The following is an 18,361-nucleotide window of genomic DNA, read 5'->3' on the forward strand; positions in this document are numbered from 1 at the left end:
TGTGTAGTGGATGAAGGCGGCACATGCGTCAGAAAGTACGTAGGATTTATTGCCCCACAGTGGGTAAAGCGTCATGAATCCCCGCCTCCCCGCGCCCTCGCTCTTGGTCTTGGGGGCCGTGGCCCCAAGATCCCTAGACTTAGGCTTGCATCTCAAAAATAGTAGCATGCCGATGCAAACGCGATTCAAATATGCATAAGTGGGTCCTCTGGGAATAAAATGGCATCCGTGTGTTATGTATCATGTGGACTTTGGAAAGTTTAGAACAAAAAAAGAACAACTGGCGTAACACCGCGAACAGATAACACGTTCATGTATTCATCGATCGTGCTTCGATAGTGAGGCGATTTGCAGATCGTTCGGGGTAATAACTAAAGTAAAACTCCTTTTTTTTTTACCCATCTATTACTTTATTGAGAATAGCCAAAACCCCCCTGGGTATATTGTGAAATGCAAAAAAAGAACCAACAAACAAAAGCCGCAGTTGAAGCTTCGAGGGACACGCAATTGACGCTGACTGCGGCATTTGGCAAAGTCTATTTCTTTCCTAGCTTATGCAAGAGATCCTTGCCCTTGCCTAACAGACCCTTTGCAGCACCGTTGTCGTCGTGTTTGGCTTCGTCGCTCTTCTCTGGTGCAGATGCGTCATTGCTGATGACGTTGGCTGCACCTCCTCGGCCGTAGTGTTTGGGGCCTGTAGTCTCTGGCTGTGGCGAGCCCTCGACATCTTGAGCAGCGCGCGCAATCTCGGGGTGCTCGGGGTCGTTGCGGGCCATGTTTCCAGTTCCACCTCGACCGGTGGTGTAGGTGTCAGACTTGAGTGTCGGTGTGACGAGGTCTTCTGGCTTGGGATAGTTTGTTGGGTCGTCTTTTGCAATGTTGCCTTGTAAGGGGTCAGTACAGGCAACGAGAAAATTCTGATGCAGCAAGCGACAGCCGGTATGCGGCCAGGCTCCCACACTGACTGGAGCCTGGATGCGCTGCATGCAAAACTTCTCAGACTCAGCAGCCCGTCAAGCTGACGCTGCGAAATTGTGCTGATCAAAGACTCAGGAGAATGCAAGTAACTTACCAGCACCTCCGCGTCCGTGTGAGGCCACGCGCTGGTTATCCGTCGGTCGAGTTGCCATGTTCAGGGACGATTGGGTCAGAGAGAGAGAGAGCCCGTATGCAGAACTGGAGGTCGCAAGATGGTGAGGTAGCGACTGGCGCAAAGAAAAGGAAATCAACAAAGACCCAAGGTATGAGGCGATGGAAGCCACCTAGCACGTCTTATATTACACCCTCGCTTGGCTTTGTTTGCCAGCAGTAATCTGGGCGTCGACTCAAGACTTTTCGAGGGCGCTGGTCCGGTTCGCGCCAGGAGGACCATATTTTCTCGAGCACCATTGTCGTTAGCACCAGTAGCCTTGTCGGGCCTGGGCACAACGCGCCAAACGGTGCTCAACCTTGTGTGATTTGGCGGCGCCTTGCCCTCTGACCTGTTAAATCTTCCATGCTTTGTGCGTGCGTGACTCTTTTTTGGGGTTTCTGTGACTAAATTTTTAATTCATGGGGCGGGGTCGACAAGCCCAGGCGGGGGGGAATGCTGTAGTCTGCGATGAAGTGACACGGCTCCAAAACCAAGCGAATGTGGGTATATGTAAGTAGGAGAGCATTTCTTTGGTACAAAGAAAATCAGGGTGCACTAGGGTTTTTAACGGTGCCATGATTGCGAGTACATGTTATCTTGAGTGCCAGCGCGTGACGCAACCAGCATGCATGTACGTACGCAGGTGGGCGTGTAATGGCATTACCATCTTTGCCGAGGCCGTAGGCGGCAGCGTGGGGGAACGAGTACGAGAACGATGCACCAAAGGTTCCACTTCTCCTCCACCACCACCTCAAACTTGACAGCTCCATTGCGCAACGTGTATTTGTATTCTTGTTCTTCAGATCGTGCCGCGTTACATGTTTTCTTGGGGGCGCAAAGTTTCAACACGATCGGCAGTAGCATGTTTCAAGCTTGATGTTTTGTATTGTTCTAGCGGTTACGCAAACCGTTCTTGAACTATTCGGCTAACGACGCTGAAAGCTATAGTACAGTATAGGAAAAAAAACGCTTCTCTAAACTTCATGAAACGATCAATCAACCCGGCTTAAATCTTAGCGATGCATATCCCACATGGTGATCGTCCTCGCTTCTTCATGTGACAACGCCGTCAATGCATCCCAAAAGAGATTGCTTCAAAAACCCAAATATACCCTCGCGTCCGCGTTTCGCAAAAGACAACAAGGAAAGTCCAAACGCCGAAGATGTATTCCAATGTACAGGGTGGTGTGACAGGCCGTTGCCGGAAATCTAATCGCTCAAATAACGAGAAAAAAAAAGAGTTGTTGTACAGTGCGTGTAAGAGGTGTTGGTAGATAGGTCTTGTACGCTGGTCCGAGGTCATTGACGAATGCAATGGGGTCGGATAGTCCAATTAGAGGAATGATTGGATGTTTGAACTGAAGCATGTTAGAATGCCTTGATGATGATGATGATGATGCTAAAGGGCCGGACGTACTTGGACGCGAGAATGCTGGTGTCATTTAACCGCCATCTCGTGGCTGAGGGCCGTCGCCGGCCATTGAGCACAGCATTGCTGAAGATTGTCTTAGTCGAGCACCTGGGTGAGGAGCTCCTCCGTCTCTGGGTTGGGGGTCGCCGTAGGAGAGGTTGAGAGTTTGCATGTCAAGTCTCATGATGATGATGTTGGGTGTGGTGGTAGTGCTGGTTGTATATGTGTGTGTGTTCAAGCTTTAGTGTGAAGATGTGTGTGCAGTATTAATATTTGTATTGTAGTGATGTGATGGTGGTGGTAATAAGATACAGTCTAGAGAGAGTACAAGAGTATATAAAGCATCGAAATCCTGAGGCCTGTCATAAAACCAGCAGCCTACAAAAACAGGCAATGACTGCCTTCTCCAGGCGGTGACGCAGAGGACCATATGGTGTATTCCGCCCCAGGTGATGGAATTGGACTTGCAAAGGACGATAGACTGCGCCCTGTGCGGGAAGGCAGGGCGGGCGTTGATTGGCCGGAGCCCTGACGAACAAGGCGACCACCAGGCTGCAAAGTCGAGTAGCGGCATTCTAGAAGACTCAGAATGCAGTCACACCGAGGGTGACTGGTTTAGTCGACCGGGAGTGCTGCGCAAAAGCGCCGGCACCCAAGTGCGCATTCGTGGGCTAAGGCAATATTCGCAGGCAGAAAAGGGCGCTCGGTGGGGCGTGTGAATGGTGAACCAAGGTTCGTTGCCTGGGCCTGGTGCAAGCGGCGGCCCCCAAATCCTGCACAGCCGCAGCAAAGCCACTGAGCCGTGGCAGACACGGCAGACTCGAGGCACTCTGCGAGTTTGGCCCCGTTGATAAGTAGGGAGCGGGCAGCCCCCAAGTGCTCCGGCGAGCGATGAAGAGCAAGTTTTGGGTTGCTGCAATGGCGGCAGATTCGGTCACCGGATCCTGACACAGCCCGTGGCAGCAGCAGAAGCAGCACTTTCCGCATTGGGCGGCACAGTGCTGCGCCCCGAAGGACCATGTCGACGCGAGATACGCATCCAGGGCGAAGTAGCGGAATGCCCGGCAAACCGCAAAAGCGCGCGCAACAAGATGGTGGTGGTGACGAGGAAATGGAAGTCGCTTGCTGAGACAAAAGGTATGGTGGGCGTGCTGAGGTGCAGGGTAATTGGGGGTGTTGATTGGGCATGGTGGCGCAGCCATCCATTCATTTTTCCCAATGGGGAATTGGTTTTCCTGAGGCACCATGTCAGTCACAGGAGCTAAGGACGACGAAGGACTTTATTTTATTTTTTGGAAGGGGGTGCGGCTGCAACTTACTGCCACCGTCGCCAGGGGGGCCGCTGCCATCGGGCATCTTGGGCTTGTTTGTGGCGAAGAGCATGGTTGTGGTTGTTGTGGTTGTTGTTGCTGGTGAGATGGGGAGTGAAGTGGTGGTAGTAGTAGTAGTAGTAGTAGTGCAAGTATGGTGGTGATGGATGCGAATGTCCTGATTTGGGCGGGCGCAAGAGTGTTTATGAATGGAGACGGGACAAGACTATGTCTGAGACTTTAAGATTGACAAAGGCGGCCTTTTGGGTTTGTCGAGCAGCGGTGCAGCGGGAGTATCAGTAGTTGTGACAGTGGACCGATAGTTGGGACATATATATTTAACTCGCAAAGTCATGGTCCTTCAGCATCACCATGGACTGACGTCTACGCTTGGCCATGCCATGGGCTCGATGATGCATTCACGGGGCAACGGACGGGCCAGACGGGCACCCAGCGAGTACGTGGCCCTTTTCGGCGCAAGTCTGGAGCACATGTCGGGCGAAGTGAAGCAATTGCACATTGCTTCTCTGGGATGAGTCTTGTGCGGTGGATGCGAAAGGGGATGCAACAAGACAGAGCCGGCGCCCCCACTCTCTGGGGGTGAAACAGCCAATCGCCGCCCGGCTGAGCCCGCCCGGCGTCTCAAAGCGTCGTCGACAAGACGGGCGCCCGTGCGCGGATAACATAAGCGGTCGCGTGTTTGTGAGGAGGGCCCTGCTGACGAGGCTGGGCTGAGCCGCTTGCTTCACTCTCCACCGCGCCCGTGTCATGGACGACGACCATCTGCCACGGCTCCCAGCCCGCCACGCCCGTCTTTCTAGATGCCTTCTCCTTTCGTGCCATGCCGTCATAGGGCCACCGCGCTGCCCTGGAGCCCTTGAGCCCTTGAGCCGTCGTGTGCTCTTGGGCCTCCACCAGTGCGTTGTCACTCGCCTTCTGGCCAGCCAACCCCCGACCCCCCCTCGGCCCGCCTGCGCAGCCAATGCAGGTACATTATCCGCTGCATCCATCACACACCTGCCCACTCATTCGATCCTGACTGCCATTCACACCCACCACCGCCCGCTGACGTTCACGGGCGCAACAAATGTCGTGCGCCGTGGGTCGCCGGCCATGGGTCAGCGGTGGCATGTGCTGCGGAACTCAGCTTGAAACCTTCCGTCCAGGGTTTCGCCCCTACACACTCTGTCCTAATGTTTGCGTGGCCTCTGCCATTGTGCTCTGGGCCTTCTTCGCTGCCTGCCTGCTTGCCTGCCTGCCTTTGCGCCTAGACGGCACTACCTCCTGAGACAAACTGTACTTTGTGCTGTAACATAGTCGTCGGCCTGCCAGGGGCGCAGGCTAGGCACAACCTTTCGCCTTCTGGACCGTCCGCCCCGTCCCAGAATAGCCCCAGCCTACCACGACGGTGCCCTGGACACTGCCCTTGCTCCTCACTGCCCTTTGGTTGCCTGTGGTTGCCCATGGTGCAGAGCACGTGAGACCTTCAATTGCTCACCTCGCCCCCGGCCAATGCCTAGCCGTCTCCTAATGTTTTGCCCGCCCTCTTGCGACTCTCAATAAAACACCACGCTTCATTTACTCGCTCTGCCTTCCCCACTAACGGCCTTTGTTTCGCCCATCAGGGGCAGAGCCTAGAGCTTCCCACTCCACGTGGCAGCCGTCTCCCATTTGCATTTGCATTTACTGTGTACATTTGGTCGTTGCATTGGCATTGCCATGGCCCGTCTGCATAACCCAACCCTCTCACTCTCTTCACCACTCCTATACATAGCAAGTGTGAGCTTTGCTTATGCGACCGCCACGGCGTCTCGCTCCACGTTCCTTTTGGCGAGTTGCCGCAACTTGTCATTTTGCTTCATTTCCCTCCATGTCCTGCTGCCACACTCGTCATCAACCAGGCCCGAGGCCCGGCTCGGCCTTTGCTTCTTTGCCTCTTGCTCCCCCGTGCTGCCGTCTATGATGCATCATTGCGCTTCCCACTGCTCAACTCAATTCAAACTTGGCACACGCAGCTGCAAGGCCAAGCTGATCCGCACAAACCCGCCAGACACGCTTCTTCCTGCTGGAAACATTGCCCTGTCCCTAACGCCTTCCCCGTGTGATGTAGTCGATAGAGGGGCTCTAGCTGCGGGGCGATCAATCTGGTGCCATGTCGGATCGACCAGACCCTGCCGCCAGGCCCAAGCCGTTAACCGTCACTGCTCCACCTCAGCTGCAAACAACCCTCTGCCCCCGCGACCACCACGCGAAACTTCGCTGGGCCCAGGGTATGGGCTAAATACTTGTTGAACAAGATCTTTCGAGGAATTTGTTCCTCTCCACCTCAACCATGCCGCCAAAGTCAAACTTCAAGCGGGCCATGCCCCATACGCAGCCGTCCATGCTGGCGTCGCTGCGCACCACGCAGCTCGTGGGCGACTCAAAGGCCGTACTACCTGCAGGTACGAACTGCCCAGTTCATGGGCTCACTCGTCTGACCATGACTTGCAGAGCTCATCAACACCATCCTCGACTATCTGCCCGTCGCCGACATGTTCAACTTTGCGCGCACCTCGAAACGTATGCGCGAGATGGTATACGACGACACAAGATGGCAGCAGAGACTGAGGAGCATGGGTTGCTGGAACGAAGCAGAGGCCAAGCAGAGGTTTGAAGAGGCCATGAAGAAGAAGTTGCAGGCACAAAGAGCAGAGGATGCACGCATAGCAGGCCTTGTACCCAATGGCAGCACCAGCTCCATGGCACCGGGCAACGACCACGTGGGCAACACCAGCATGACTCTCTTTGATGCTGCCATAGAAGAGGACATGCTGCGCAAGTCCCAGGACCACCAAGGCCGACCCCGCTCCACGACGCTCGACAAAGGCTTCAACGACATGACCCTGTCGGCATCTGGAACACTAGCCCCAAGCTCCTACATTGTCGACCCACAAGCTGCCGTCAAAGTACTGGCGAACGTGCGTTCCATACGGGGCATGGCACGGCAAGAGTATGGCAAAGTCTATGGTGCCTTGGCTCCCTTTTACTACGACATTGAGAGGTCGCGAAGCCATGCCGATCCTATATTGTTTCGAACATATCGTGACCCGGAGCAGCAAGCCCAGATGCTCGCCCAGCTCAAGGTATTTGCAAAGAGCGACTATGCTCAAGGCTGGCATCAGCGCGAGGAAAAGCTCGATACAATGACTGGCATCTTCGAGAACGCCGTGCTTCGCGAGTTCGAGCAAGGCTACGCCGAAAAAGATTTTGATGGCCGCATGAAGCGGTTTGCATCAGTCTTGGTAACCTTGAATGGCGGTGCAGCATGTTTAGACTCGTTTATCCACAATCACCCGTTGATGTTGGACAAGGAGAGGCTCGGAGATCCCTCCGATTGTTTGCAAGGTGATGAGGTGACTTTGAAGCCGTCGCATGAATTTTTCAAAGGCCTAGCTACCGAGCTCAATAACGAGGCTGCCATCATTGATCGTGTTTTTCCGCCTACAGTCGACGTTCTACAGACCTTTTTAGAGCGTGTTGCAGACGACGTCATTGCAGAGTACCTCACAACTCTTTTTGACCAGGCTCATGACGTGAGCATCGAAGCCTATTTGAAAACTGTCGCTGGCATTTTCGACCAAGCGCTGCAGCTTGCAGTATCCCTGCATCCCACCAAGGCCTCGAAACCTGATTTCCAGCAAGAGGCGATTCGCATCATAACTCGGTGTTTTGAGCCTCATGTCGATCTTTACCTGCAAGAGGAGTTGGACTATTTCAAACGCAAGTCGGCGGCAGAGGTTGATGCGTGGGAGAAGCGACTGCTAGAAGAAGAGCTAACGACTGAAACTCGGTTCATGGCAAACGTGAACCGGAAAGCTGTCAAACAGGATTTTCTGTCGTCGTTCAAAAAGGTAGTCATGATGCCTGTCAATGTGCTGCCCACCATGGGCGGCTCAGGTTCGAGTAAATCCAGCGCAAATAGAAATAGCACCTTGGATCCGACCTCGAGAAGTGGCACTCCGATCCCTGGCGATGGGACCTTGACCCCACGGATGGACGCTCCGACGACTGAACTTGCTGCCAAGGCGGCCATTATGAACTCACGGTTAGAAGGAATTCGATCCCTTTTCAGCATAGAGGTTGCCCTCAATCTGACGCATATGGCCAAGGCCAGTCTCGAACGTGCTGCTCGATTTGTCCAGCTTGGTGGCCAGTCTGGTGAAGAGGCAAAAGAACAGTCGGAGCAGATTTTTATTCACCTTGTCCAGATTCTCGGCAACCGTCATATGAAATTAGGGTTCGACAAGGCTGTCAGCCATCTAGCGGATTACAAGCCGAGAGAGGTGGCGGACCACAGCCAAGAAGGAGTTGCACCACTCGTGGCTTTCCTCGAGCTTGTCAATGTCGGAGACCTTATACAGCAGATGGTCGAAGTCTTCTATCTCCAGGAGCTTGTTGCTGCTAATCTCACAGACCGAGATGATTTTCTTAGCCTGGCAGCAAAAGAGAAGAAGCGATTTGAGGCTCAACTCGACGAGAGCGTGGCCGCAGGTCTCAACAAAGGTATTGATGTGCTGATGGACGAGGTCGAGTACCTTTGTGGCACGACACAGGATCCGACCGATTTCAACCCTCCGACTGGGCCCAATGGTGTGGTTGAGATGTCGGACATTGGGCCGAGCCAAACAGCACTCAAGATTGTCGAGGTTGTGTCGTCGCACACGAGCATGCTCATTGGCAGCACAGACAAGAACGTGCTTGATGTGTTCAACCAGGAAGTAGGCGTGCGCCTGTTCACTGCTCTTTGCAAACATTTGAAGCGGCAGAGAATCAGTGTGGATGGCGCCATCAAGCTCATTAGGTAAGTAGCACTTGGGCTCTGGATACACACGGGGCGTCTACTGACTATGTGCAGTGACATGAATGCATACAACACGTACATTGTCTCTCTGCGCAACAAGCCGCTCATCCAGTACTTTGCTGCGCTGCGCGAGCTCTCACAGATATATCTGATTGACGCGAAGCAAGCCAAAGAGATTGCCACCATCATTGCGGATACAGACCGGTATCACGGCATCTTCCGAGCGGAGGAGGTGTACGAGTTTGCAGAGAGAAGAGCGGACTGGTATCAAATCAAAAGCGCAGTGGAGAAGCAAATGTACGGAGTGGGCTGCTGGGTCATGTGAGGACTACCGCTTCTAGACGAGTATGTGCTATGCAGTCTGCCGATAGGGCACGTGGTGCGAGAGAGAAAAGTAAAATCCAAGCCGTTTGTTTGGGGTGTGTGCATGTGTACGAGGACAAATATGGCGTGCGTATAAGCAGTGTATGGCAATGTACACGAGATGACGGGCTGATGTGTTGGCTGGGTGGATGGGTGAAGGCGAGGGCGCGGTAGTGTTTGGGGTTCCCCAGCCTCCTCCTCCAAGGTCGGGCCGTACCTGACTAGACCGCGCCCGTGCATGTACGTCCTCACACCTCATCGCGCATGCCTCGATTGTCGCACTCTGCCCTAGTGCCAGCCTCTGTATCCAGCCAACCTCTGCGACGGTGTCCTCTGCTGCATCTCCGGCTTCTGCGTATACACAAGCTGCATTCAACGCCCCTGTGCCACTCATCTGCTGTCCGTGACTGGACCCCGCCACGAGTCGTCGGCACAACGGGACCGCTCTAGAGGCTGCGAAGTGTTTGGCTGCACCCTGGCTGCTGTCTCTTAGCTGTCTCTGAGTCTGGGCCGCGACCACAATAGTTGCTTGCTGGGTGAGAGCCTGCTGGCGACGCTTTGGCTCCCCAACGACGCCCTGTGTAGACCTTCTGCGCCTGTTGCGCGAGCCCTCCTCTCACACGCTCCGGCTTCTGCATCTTGCAATAACTAACCGTGCTTCCCGCCCATCCATCTTGTAGCCGCGACTCTCACTACTCCGAGCAAACACCACAGCCATGTCGGGTAAGCATCCGCTCGCAGTCTGCCACGCGCCCACGACCGCATGCTAACATGGCGCATCAGACCCTCTCCCCGCAGAGGTCGAGGCCTCGTACTCGGTCATCATTGACGACATTCTTCGCGCGAGCGATATAAATACCATTTCTGCGAAGCGCATACGAAAGGGCCTACAGGAAAGAGTCGGCGAGGACCTGTCGCATCAAAAGGAACAAATCACCACGCTCATCATGCAGCGCTTCGACAAGTTCAACAGCGAGCAGAACGGCGCCTCTGACGTCTCAGAGCCCACGCATACGGTCGGGAACGGCACAAAGACATCCAACGGCGATATATCAGACATGTCCAACCACAAGCGATCGCCGCCCGACGACGAGTCTGTGCTGTCGGGGCCTGATGAGAACCCGCCACCCAAGAAGAAGAACAAGAAGACCAAAGTGAAGGATGAGGACGACGACGCGGCGTTTGCAGCCAGGTTACAGGCAGAAGAGAATGCGCGCATGGGCAGGGCAACACGGGGTGGAAACACGAAGCGGAAAGCGCCCGCGCCCAAGAAGAAGGCCAAGAAGAAGAGCGCAAACAAGGTCAAGGACGACGACGACAGCGATATTGGCTCAGGCAGTGGAGGCGAGAAGAAGAGCCCAAGTCGGAAAGGAGGCTTTCACGTCAGTTTGATCTCATACATCTTTTTTTTTTTCGTGACGCGAACCAAAGACCTAACTCATCTAACTCCATTTCGCAGAAACCAATGGCCCTCTCCCCAGCCCTGTCCGAACTCCTCGGCGAAACACAACTCTCGCGGCCCCAGACAGTCAAGAAGATTTGGGAATACGTCAAGGCGCGCGACCTGCAAGACCCAAACGACAAGCGCCAGATCCGCTGCGATGACGCTATGCGCGCTGTCTTCAAGCAAGACCGTGTCCACATGTTTACCATGAACAAGATTCTCAATCAGAACTTGTACGCTGTGGATGAGGTGGTGAATTAAAGGGTCGGTAGTAGTTTGTTTGAGTGGGGGGGCTGTCAAACCAAAAAGCTACATACACGACTATTTGCGTAGTCTAATGCTTCTCCCTATCTTTTTTTTTCGTTTCATCGTCTCTTATTCTTTGGTTTCCTTTCGTCCTTTTGAATTTGGATGTTTGTTTTTCTTGAGTAGCATGGCGTATTCACGGTAAGAGCGGTTTCATTCTTCTTCTTTTCAGCGCGCATCTTTCTTATGGCTTTGTTTTTTTTTCTCGCTCAAGTAGTAGGAGGATCGGGGGAGAGTGGGGGGGGGGGGGGGGGGAGAGTGGTTTTTCACTTTGCCCCCTTTTTTTGAGTTATCACACTTCTTTATTTCTTTCTCCCACACATCTCCTTTAGCAAGGAGATGGTCAGGGGATAGTCAGGGGGTTGTTGATGCTCTACCAAAAAAATAAATAACATACATATATAGCATATTTACATATCGGGCGAAAAAAAAAGTGCGGATGGGAATTGGGAATCCATGTAAATGTGCAAGGCAGAGGTTGGGGGAAATCAGCCAAGTAAGGAAAGGAAAGGAAAGAGTAGTTGCGATATAAAGCAGTATGAAGCTGGCTTTTTTTTTCGTTTGAGTGAGTCAGTGAGCCTTTTGAATGGATAAAGTGTTTTTTTTTTAAAAAAAAAACAAGTATTGAATGCGTGTGAGGTAGTGATCCAGAGTCATGTAACGTCGATTTGCAGCATGGTTTTACGACATTTGCAATGTATCACAGTACTTTCACCAGAGACTCAAAAAAGCAAAGGTAGAAGAGGGAGATGTACACGTATGGCATGAATTCATACCACTCATACTCAAAGTTAACCCATTACAACTGAAGAAAGAAAGGCTAAAAAGAAAGAAAGAAAGACAAAGAAAGAGGTATCCAATATCCACACATACTCCAGCAGCCCCCAGAAAACAAGAACAGAAAAAAAAAACACATGTCATAGTTTAGTAATTTACACATGACTGAATGTTCTTCTACTGCTTCTTTTTTTCCCCCTTCTTCTTGTTGGAAAGCTCAGTTTCAGCTCGTCTCTACACTTTTCAAATATGCTAGAAGCCTTCTGGGAGCTGCAACTGGAACGCAGCGGCATCGTCATCTTGCTCGTCAGCGAGCGCGACATTTCCATGCAACTGGTTGCTAAAGTTTCTGGTCCACGCGTCATCATCTTCATCGTCGGAGTGGGCAAGCAGCAGCAACTCCATTTCACGCTCAAAGTCTTCGGCGGTACGATGCGGCTGCTCGTCCTCGGCGGACGAAACCAACGTGGCGTTGGTAGAGGTGGAGCTGCAGCGGGAAATGGGGCCTCGAGAGCGGCCAGTAGAAGCGCTGGTGCTCGCGCTGCGCACATGGCTGGTCGAGACGGGGCGCGCCATGGCAGAGAAAGGCGCGGGCTTGGTGACATTGGAGAGGGGTTTGCGCGCTGCTGCTGGAGCAGCACGTCCAGCACGGCCCTGAGCATAGCCAATTGTGTTCTTGGATACTACTGAAGTTGAGACCTGGCGAGAGGCTGTCATTTCTGTAGGCGTCTTTGCTCCTTTCCTGCCAAAAACTGGTCCAGTAGGTACGCGCGATTTGGCGGCTACAGTAGGAGCAGCGTAGCTGGGCTTTGAGGTTGGGAGAAGAGCGGCTGCTGCAGATCGGGCGCGTATAGTCGATGGTCCAGTTGGAGCCTTTCTAAGCGCAGAAACGGACGTTACTGCTCTGGGCGCTGCCTCTTTCTTCGGTTCTTTGATGCCATAGTATTCCCTCATCTCAGCGTCGTCCTTGGCCATTTGAGATGCAAAGATCTTCTCAAAATGCTCGTCGCGCTGCTTGCGACCTTTTTGGAGTTCCTCCTCAAACTTGCGCTGCTCGCGCGTGCGTCCGTCGTCCTCAATTGGGTTGTGGTAGGCCTGCCAGATGCCGCGCACCATATCCTGCTCGCTGATCCTGGGAATAGTCCAGTTCCTGGGGAGGTACTCGTCCATGTCATCCTCGAGCGGAATCTCCTTGGGAGGCATGTACTCAACTTCGGGCACATCATCTTCAGACTCGTGGGCGACTTCAGGCTGGTGGACCTTGACTTTTGGACGGCGTAGACGCGGGCTGAGCTTCTGCGTCTTTGCAGAGGAAAGTGGCGCTGGCGTCGCAAAGGCTTTAGATTTGGCATTGGTCGTTTTCATGCCCAAGGGCGCACGCATACGGGGTCCTAGATGTCTCAGTTTTGGTGAATGCATTACATGGCTATTCTGTCATACCGGCTGGAGTAACAAAGGCATTCTGGTCAACCTTGCCACCCTTGCCGCCTGTAAATAATTCGGCACCCTTGCCTTGAGTCTGCAAAAGCGATTTCGCGCCTTTGGTCACGGCATTTTCGTCGTTGAGCGGGATCTTGAAGGGCGTCTTGGGGGCTTTGTTTCCTGGTGTTTTGGCGTTGAATCCCTTGATGCCCGCGTTTAGCGACTTCGAGCCGCCGGCGGCATGCAAATGGCGGACGGCATTTTCCTGGTCGTTTGCTGCGAGAGTCGCCATAGCGGTGGTTACATTGAGCGAGTCGTGTGGGGGGCGGCGGGCGGCGAGCGGGGGTTGGTGGAGGGAGATAGTGTCGGGGTGGGTGCTTGTATGTTTACTGGCGGTTGCTGGGGCGGCGGCGGCCAAAGAGGGTCTGGGCTGGGTCAAAAGGGTCCGGGCGGAGGTAGTCCCTTTCGGCAGCGCTTGCCCGCATTGTCAGCTTGCACACCTCAACTGCAAGGCACATTTCTCAGACATCCACGACAACACACCTGCTCCGCTCCATTCCACTATATAAGCTGCTGACCTCTCCACCGTCTCCGCAGCACCACTCTACGCAAACACTCCTTCTTCCCATTCACACTCTACACACCGCCCGCCGCCATGGATCAGATCAAGAAGGTGAGTCGACGCATACCCCGCCAATGCCCCTTCCTCCCATGCCCAACCCTACCTCTGGTCGACGCCACATTCACACTCGTCATGCCTCAAATGAGAAACACACGCTAACATGGCCTTTTTGCACAGCGCATGGAAGCTCTCCGCGTCGAGGCGGATGAGAGCAGCGCCCGCGCTGAGGAGCTCAAGGCCAGGGTCAAGCAGCTCGAGGCCGAGACGACACAGAAGGAGCAGGAGATCACCTCGCTGACGCACAAGAACTCTGTGCTCGAGAGCGAGGTTGAGAAGCTTGAGGGGCAAGTCAAGATCCACAAGGACGAAGCTGGTGCAGGCGCTCAAGCCGGCACTCAAGCCGAGAGCCTCCAGCGCAAGATTCAAGTTCTCGAGGAAGAAGCTGAGGAGTCGGACAGGACGATCCGCGAGCTCAATGAGAAGTACGATTGCTCTCCTTTCCATGTCTTCCGATGGATGGCCTTCTGCCATTCCCACTGCCATCACCACTACTCACCCCCTCCCCCCCCCCTGATCTGCGTGTACTGACTCGCTACCCCTCTTAGGCTCCGCCAAACCGACGTCAAGTCCGGCCACTACGAACGCAAAGTCCAGGCTCTCGAGCAATCCCGTGACCAGTGGGAATCCAAGTATGAGGAGATGGCCAAGAAGTACGCCGACACCAAGAAGGAGCTCGACGACTTCGTCAAGGAGATTGGTAACATCTAAGCTGGTTTTTTCTTGTTGTTGCGCCCTTGCGACTGTATTCAAATAGGAGACAAGGTGCTTTAGCTTACCGTGGGACCGTCGAGATAGAGGCAGATTTCACACACACACATGACATTCGCGTACAAACCCCCCCTACACTACCACTACTATACAACTGTTTCTTTCCTGCGGCTGCTTGCTGGGCGGGCCTGTTCGCCTTCTGTAATCCCCAAACAAATACAACGTTGGTGGTTCCCGCCAGACATACGTAATACCTACCTACCCCTTTAGAATAACACAGTGCGTTGGCTGCCGTCCATGATGAGATGTGTACTGATGGGGGGTTAGTTATATGACCCCCTGGATAATATAAGCCGCGGACATGTCCGGATGTAATTGTGTCAGATGTTTGTGCTTTATTGAGCAGACTGAATAAAGTTATGAAGGGTCGGAGAAGGAGGGGGTATCATTCTTTGTCTATTCCTTGCACAAAGCTCTCGAAAGCTCTGCCTGCCCACCACCAGCGTAAAACGCTCACAAGACAATGCAGAAAAAGGGAGAGTGAGATATCATGTCGCGTGTCTACTTTTTGTTCATCCTAGCCTCCTTTTGCTTCTTCTTCTTCATGCCCTGCTTGATGCGCTCCGCCTTTCTCTCCGTCTTGGTCTCGTACCTAAACTTCTTCTTCTTCTTCTTGGGCTTATCGCTATTCTTGGGCCACGCCTTTGTCCACACCTTCTTCTTGTTGCTGGCACTTGCCTCTGCCTCTGCCGCCTCCTGTGCTTTCTTCTTGGCCTCCTCGTCGTGCTCGTCGTCTTCGCCTGGCCGCGAGAAGCCAGACTTGGATATGTTTACGGTTTCCATGGTGACGGTTGTGTATTTGTCCTCGTCAATGTACTCGTCTTCTTGGTTGATGGGCTCTGGTTCTTGGAATCCTGTGAATTCTTCTTCGGCGCCATCTTTGTTATCGTCGTCATTGTCGGAGTCGGAGTCGGTGGAGCTGAGGTCGCCGTTTGCTTGCTTGACTAGCCGGTTTACTTCTTCAACGTGTTTTTCTAGGTCGGCTTTGCGCTCGGCACGGAGCTATTGTACCATGAGTTAGTTGCATGTTACGTTGTATATGCTGAGGATGCTGGGCGCTGCAAGCAATGCTGCTCTTGTGTTTTTCCAAACTAACAAAAAAAAGTCGAACACGTACTTCTCGTCTGAGCCTCAATTTCTCCTCCTTCTCGCGCTTCGCATTCTCCTCCTGGGCGTGTTTCTTTCGCTCGAGCTTGCGCTTGTGGAACCCGGTCAGGTACTCTTCGCGCGCCGCAAAGTCGAATTCGATTGTTTCGGGCGCGGTGACGGCGAGCTTGCGTTTCTTGTTGGGTGGGCCCATGGTTGCGTCGAAGGTTACAGGAATTAGCAGGACCTTGTGGAGACCAGGCTGCAGGATGACTGGTGCTGGGATGTTGCTGTCGCGCTGGTATTGCGACAGGCGGGAAAAGTGGTTGCGGAGTTTGCCAAAATTACCTACCTGGCAGGGATCTGGTAGGCATTAGGTAGTATGGGTGGAGCCGAGGCTGGTCCCGACCTTACCTAAACTTAGACCAAGACATCACTCTTACCACCATCACGATCGTGACACGCTAGATGAAATTATTGTGATTAGATTATCTACTTCAGTGGTAGTCATGGCTCTCGTTTCTCATTGATTGTGAGTATTGCGCTCAACGCAAAATAATAGGTGGAAACTAGAAAGACATCAATCGTGAGCATAGAATCTGCAACACCAGCCTGCCTGACTGGACACACGAGAAGACGTTCTCATCGTACATACATAGCATGTAGCCAGCTGGACCTATCCTATCGTTCTATGCATTGCCTTTTTCATCTTCTGAGTCATGGATACCAAGTATCTTCCTCCTCCATGAAAGTGACTCGAGATGTTTCTTCGCCCTGTGTGTAAGACACAATGCCGGATCAACACTCTGAAGGCCAGGCTCGCCAAACATAGCGAGAACCATCAAGCCCAGAAACGAGTGGTACATGTCCGGCGGGTCTCCGGTAACCTTGCCAAAGCCCCCGACTGCATGCTGTGTCTTGTCCAGCAACCACTTCTTGATGGGTTGCGAATCCACAACGTCGAGGTGGCCAAGTAGCTGCAAAGGTGTGCATGTCCAGTAGGCGTAGCATGTATCGGCAATCTTGTTGCATCTTCCGTTGACACCAACCCATTGCAGGTCGAAGTGAACATTGGGTCTTGCTTTGGAGCCCTCGTTAGCCTGCGTAGATGGATATGAGCCCAACTTTACAAAAGAGTGCGCGTCGTGACAAGTTTCTGGGGAATCGGTCTCGTCTTCCATAGTGTCTAGGCCATCCTCCTCGTCCAGAGTCAGAGTCTGTCGAGATACAAGCCAATGTAGAGTATTTTGAACATTGGACACTCCACGGATAACACCATCGGGCTTTTGCGAGGACGGCAATGGTAAGCGATTCAGAAAGGCAAGTGCAGCAATGGCGCAGCAAGTGAATCCGGCATGTGCTTCATGATAGGGTGCTTCGGAAATGCCTCCGTCGTAGCATTCCGATGCACGGACGCAGGTAACGAAGGCGTCAACATCGATGTCTGGGATGCCTTCGCATGGACCTTCAAGGTCGCCGCGTAGCATCCATCGAATGGCCGTGGCCATGTATCCAAACCTTGAGTCGTTGCCACCATGCACATAGCCACCCTCACCGAGCGTCTCACCAAAACTGCCCTCTGGTCTTTGCATCTGGACCAACCACGCCAAGATTTCTTTCCTCTTGACTTTTTCCAGATCATCGCCGAGAACAATCAACGTCAAGAGTGCGAAGAAGGTCCCCGGGATATGGGCAGGGTCCCAGATTTTGTTGTCGTCATTTCTGAGCTCGCCGTAGTTGGACCCCGGCCATGGGCGGAAGCCGCCCTCTGGCAGTTGGCAGCCATAGACCCAGTCGATGTGCCCTTGACGCTCCTTGGGGGACAGGGCTGCGTCTAGATCGCCCAGGATATCGAGGGCAGAGACGGTGAAGAGGGCGAGCAGCATGCGGTTGGAGTCATTGCTGGTGTAGAAATGGGGCAGCAGCGTCTTGAGGTTTCTGCGCCAGTACTTGATGTGGCGGGCATAGTTGAGTTGTGTGCTGTCGAGGCCAGAGGGAGCCATGACGGAGACGTACTGGGTTGAACCCAGCGTCTTTTGCCGAGCGAGGTGCTGGTGCCCCTGTGCAGCCTGCGAGTCTGATGGCTGCGGGGCTGTGGTTGCAAGCCAAGGCGGATGCGTGTGTGGGTGTGTGTATTTCTGCAAGGCTGAGAAGGATCAAGAGGGCAAGTGCAACCAACACCAAACTCGGCCCGTGGCGTGCACACACTCACGCTCACACACACACGCTGGTGGGGGCATACGCAGGCCGCCTGAGACGAACCAAGCAGTCGACTGTCGGGCAGGCGCTGGATGCAGACTGGACTAGTCAGTAGTGCTGGTGTGGTGGTTGCTGCTGCTGCTGCCGCGGTGGTGGTGTTGGGGCTGATGGGGTGTGGATGGTGCTAGCAACTAGTACTGTATGTACGCAGCCGTGTGTGTAGGCACGAGTACATGCTTACCATAGTAGTGTACCATGTCCCCTCCCCTACCAGGCCAGTAGGGCAGTGCAGCGCAGTGCTGCGTACGTAGTACGCACTTATTACTTGGACGGTAGTCATCAGCGGGCTGACCAGGCCCTGGCCGACGCAGGGGCAGCGTTAGGAGTCGGTCAATTGACGACGACGGTACGAGTACATATTTTAACCACTGGCCATGGCGACTAAAGGCCAAATGTCGGGCAAAAACCCTGGCCGGGCAGAGGCTGTTTGGCTGCTGGGCTGCCTGAGCCAGCCCTGTCACGAACAAAGGCTGCAGGGGTGGGATGCGACATCAGCTCTGCCACTGCGGCCGGCCTGCAAAAACCCCTCCTGAGGCGGCCGTGTGGTACCCTATTCTC

The 18,361-nt window shown here is 53.7% G+C and overlaps 6 protein-coding genes across 6 annotated transcripts; 2 read left to right on the plus strand and 4 right to left on the minus strand.

Moving 5' to 3' along the window:
- Positions 1 to 368: 368 nt before the first annotated feature.
- On the minus strand, positions 369 to 1,236 carry PSV08DRAFT_323119 (uncharacterized protein). The gene is made up of 2 exons (XM_014224413.2): positions 1,073 to 1,236; positions 369 to 883 (listed from the first exon to the last, which is right to left on the minus strand). The coding sequence occupies exons 1-2, from the start codon at positions 1,128 to 1,130 to the stop codon at positions 537 to 539; spliced, it is 405 nt and encodes a 134-aa protein (XP_014079888.1). The 5' UTR covers positions 1,131 to 1,236; the 3' UTR covers positions 369 to 536.
- Positions 1,237 to 2,802: 1,566 nt separating this feature from the next.
- PSV08DRAFT_323154 (uncharacterized protein) lies at positions 2,803 to 4,157 on the minus strand. The gene is made up of 2 exons (XM_014224411.1): positions 3,863 to 4,157; positions 2,803 to 3,778 (listed from the first exon to the last, which is right to left on the minus strand). Exons 1-2 carry the CDS (start codon positions 3,890 to 3,892, stop codon positions 3,215 to 3,217), a joined length of 594 nt encoding a protein of 197 aa, XP_014079886.1. The 5' UTR covers positions 3,893 to 4,157; the 3' UTR covers positions 2,803 to 3,214.
- A 2,028-nt stretch (positions 4,158 to 6,185) lies between these two features.
- PSV08DRAFT_411638 (secretion pathway protein Sls2/Rcy1) lies at positions 6,186 to 10,801 on the plus strand (the record flags this gene model as incomplete). Its single annotated transcript, XM_066093894.1, has 6 exons — positions 6,186 to 6,297; positions 6,347 to 8,696; positions 8,751 to 8,993; positions 9,251 to 9,264; positions 9,843 to 10,441; positions 10,519 to 10,801. The coding sequence occupies 6 exons, from the start codon at positions 6,186 to 6,188 to the stop codon at positions 10,762 to 10,764; spliced, it is 3,564 nt and encodes a 1,187-aa protein (XP_065948594.1). The 3' UTR covers positions 10,765 to 10,801.
- Positions 10,802 to 11,549: 748 nt separating this feature from the next.
- Positions 11,550 to 13,328, minus strand: PSV08DRAFT_364773 (uncharacterized protein). Its single transcript, XM_014224406.1, has 2 exons — positions 13,027 to 13,328; positions 11,550 to 12,977 (listed from the first exon to the last, which is right to left on the minus strand). The coding sequence occupies exons 1-2, from the start codon at positions 13,298 to 13,300 to the stop codon at positions 11,839 to 11,841; spliced, it is 1,413 nt and encodes a 470-aa protein (XP_014079881.1). The 5' UTR covers positions 13,301 to 13,328; the 3' UTR covers positions 11,550 to 11,838.
- A 182-nt stretch (positions 13,329 to 13,510) lies between these two features.
- Positions 13,511 to 14,654, plus strand: PSV08DRAFT_404225 (tropomyosin). The gene is made up of 3 exons (XM_014224405.2): positions 13,511 to 13,681; positions 13,808 to 14,112; positions 14,236 to 14,654. Exons 1-3 carry the CDS (start codon positions 13,664 to 13,666, stop codon positions 14,396 to 14,398), a joined length of 486 nt encoding a protein of 161 aa, XP_014079880.1. The 5' UTR covers positions 13,511 to 13,663; the 3' UTR covers positions 14,399 to 14,654.
- A 152-nt stretch (positions 14,655 to 14,806) lies between these two features.
- PSV08DRAFT_404226 (geranylgeranyl transferase type i beta subunit) lies at positions 14,807 to 18,083 on the minus strand (the record flags this gene model as incomplete). Its single annotated transcript, XM_014224404.2, has 7 exons — positions 14,807 to 15,460; positions 15,576 to 15,907; positions 15,988 to 16,008; positions 16,200 to 16,220; positions 16,272 to 17,690; positions 17,767 to 17,842; positions 17,985 to 18,083. 7 exons carry the CDS (start codon positions 18,081 to 18,083, stop codon positions 14,960 to 14,962), a joined length of 2,469 nt encoding a protein of 822 aa, XP_014079879.2. The 3' UTR covers positions 14,807 to 14,959.
- Positions 18,084 to 18,361: the final 278 nt, after the last annotated feature.

This window comes from Bipolaris maydis (assembly GCF_028858645.1).
Source record: "Bipolaris maydis strain C4 unplaced genomic scaffold PSV08scaffold_12, whole genome shotgun sequence".
Lineage (NCBI taxonomy): Eukaryota > Fungi > Ascomycota > Dothideomycetes > Pleosporales > Pleosporaceae > Bipolaris > Bipolaris maydis.

Coding starts and splice junctions, on each gene's coding strand:
- PSV08DRAFT_323119 (XM_014224413.2), bottom strand. CDS start 1,130: ATGGCAACTCGACCGACGGATAACCAGCGCGTGGCCTCACACGGACGC. Junction 884..1,072: donor ACACGGACGCGGAGGTGCTG/GTAAGTTACTTG, acceptor ACCCCTTACAAG/GCAACATTGCAAAAGACGAC.
- PSV08DRAFT_323154 (XM_014224411.1), bottom strand. CDS start 3,892: ATGGCAGCGGCCCCCCTGGCGACGGTGGCA. Junction 3,779..3,862: donor CCCCCCTGGCGACGGTGGCA/GTAAGTTGCAGC, acceptor ATGGTGCCTCAG/GAAAACCAATTCCCCATTGG.
- PSV08DRAFT_404225 (XM_014224405.2), top strand. Junction 14,113..14,235: donor ATCCGCGAGCTCAATGAGAA/GTACGATTGCTC, acceptor TACCCCTCTTAG/GCTCCGCCAAACCGACGTCA.
- PSV08DRAFT_364773 (XM_014224406.1), bottom strand. CDS start 13,300: ATGGCGACTCTCGCAGCAAACGACCAGGAAAATGCCGTCCGCCATTTG. Junction 12,978..13,026: donor TGCCTTTGTTACTCCAGCCG/GTATGACAGAAT, acceptor TGAGACATCTAG/GACCCCGTATGCGTGCGCCC.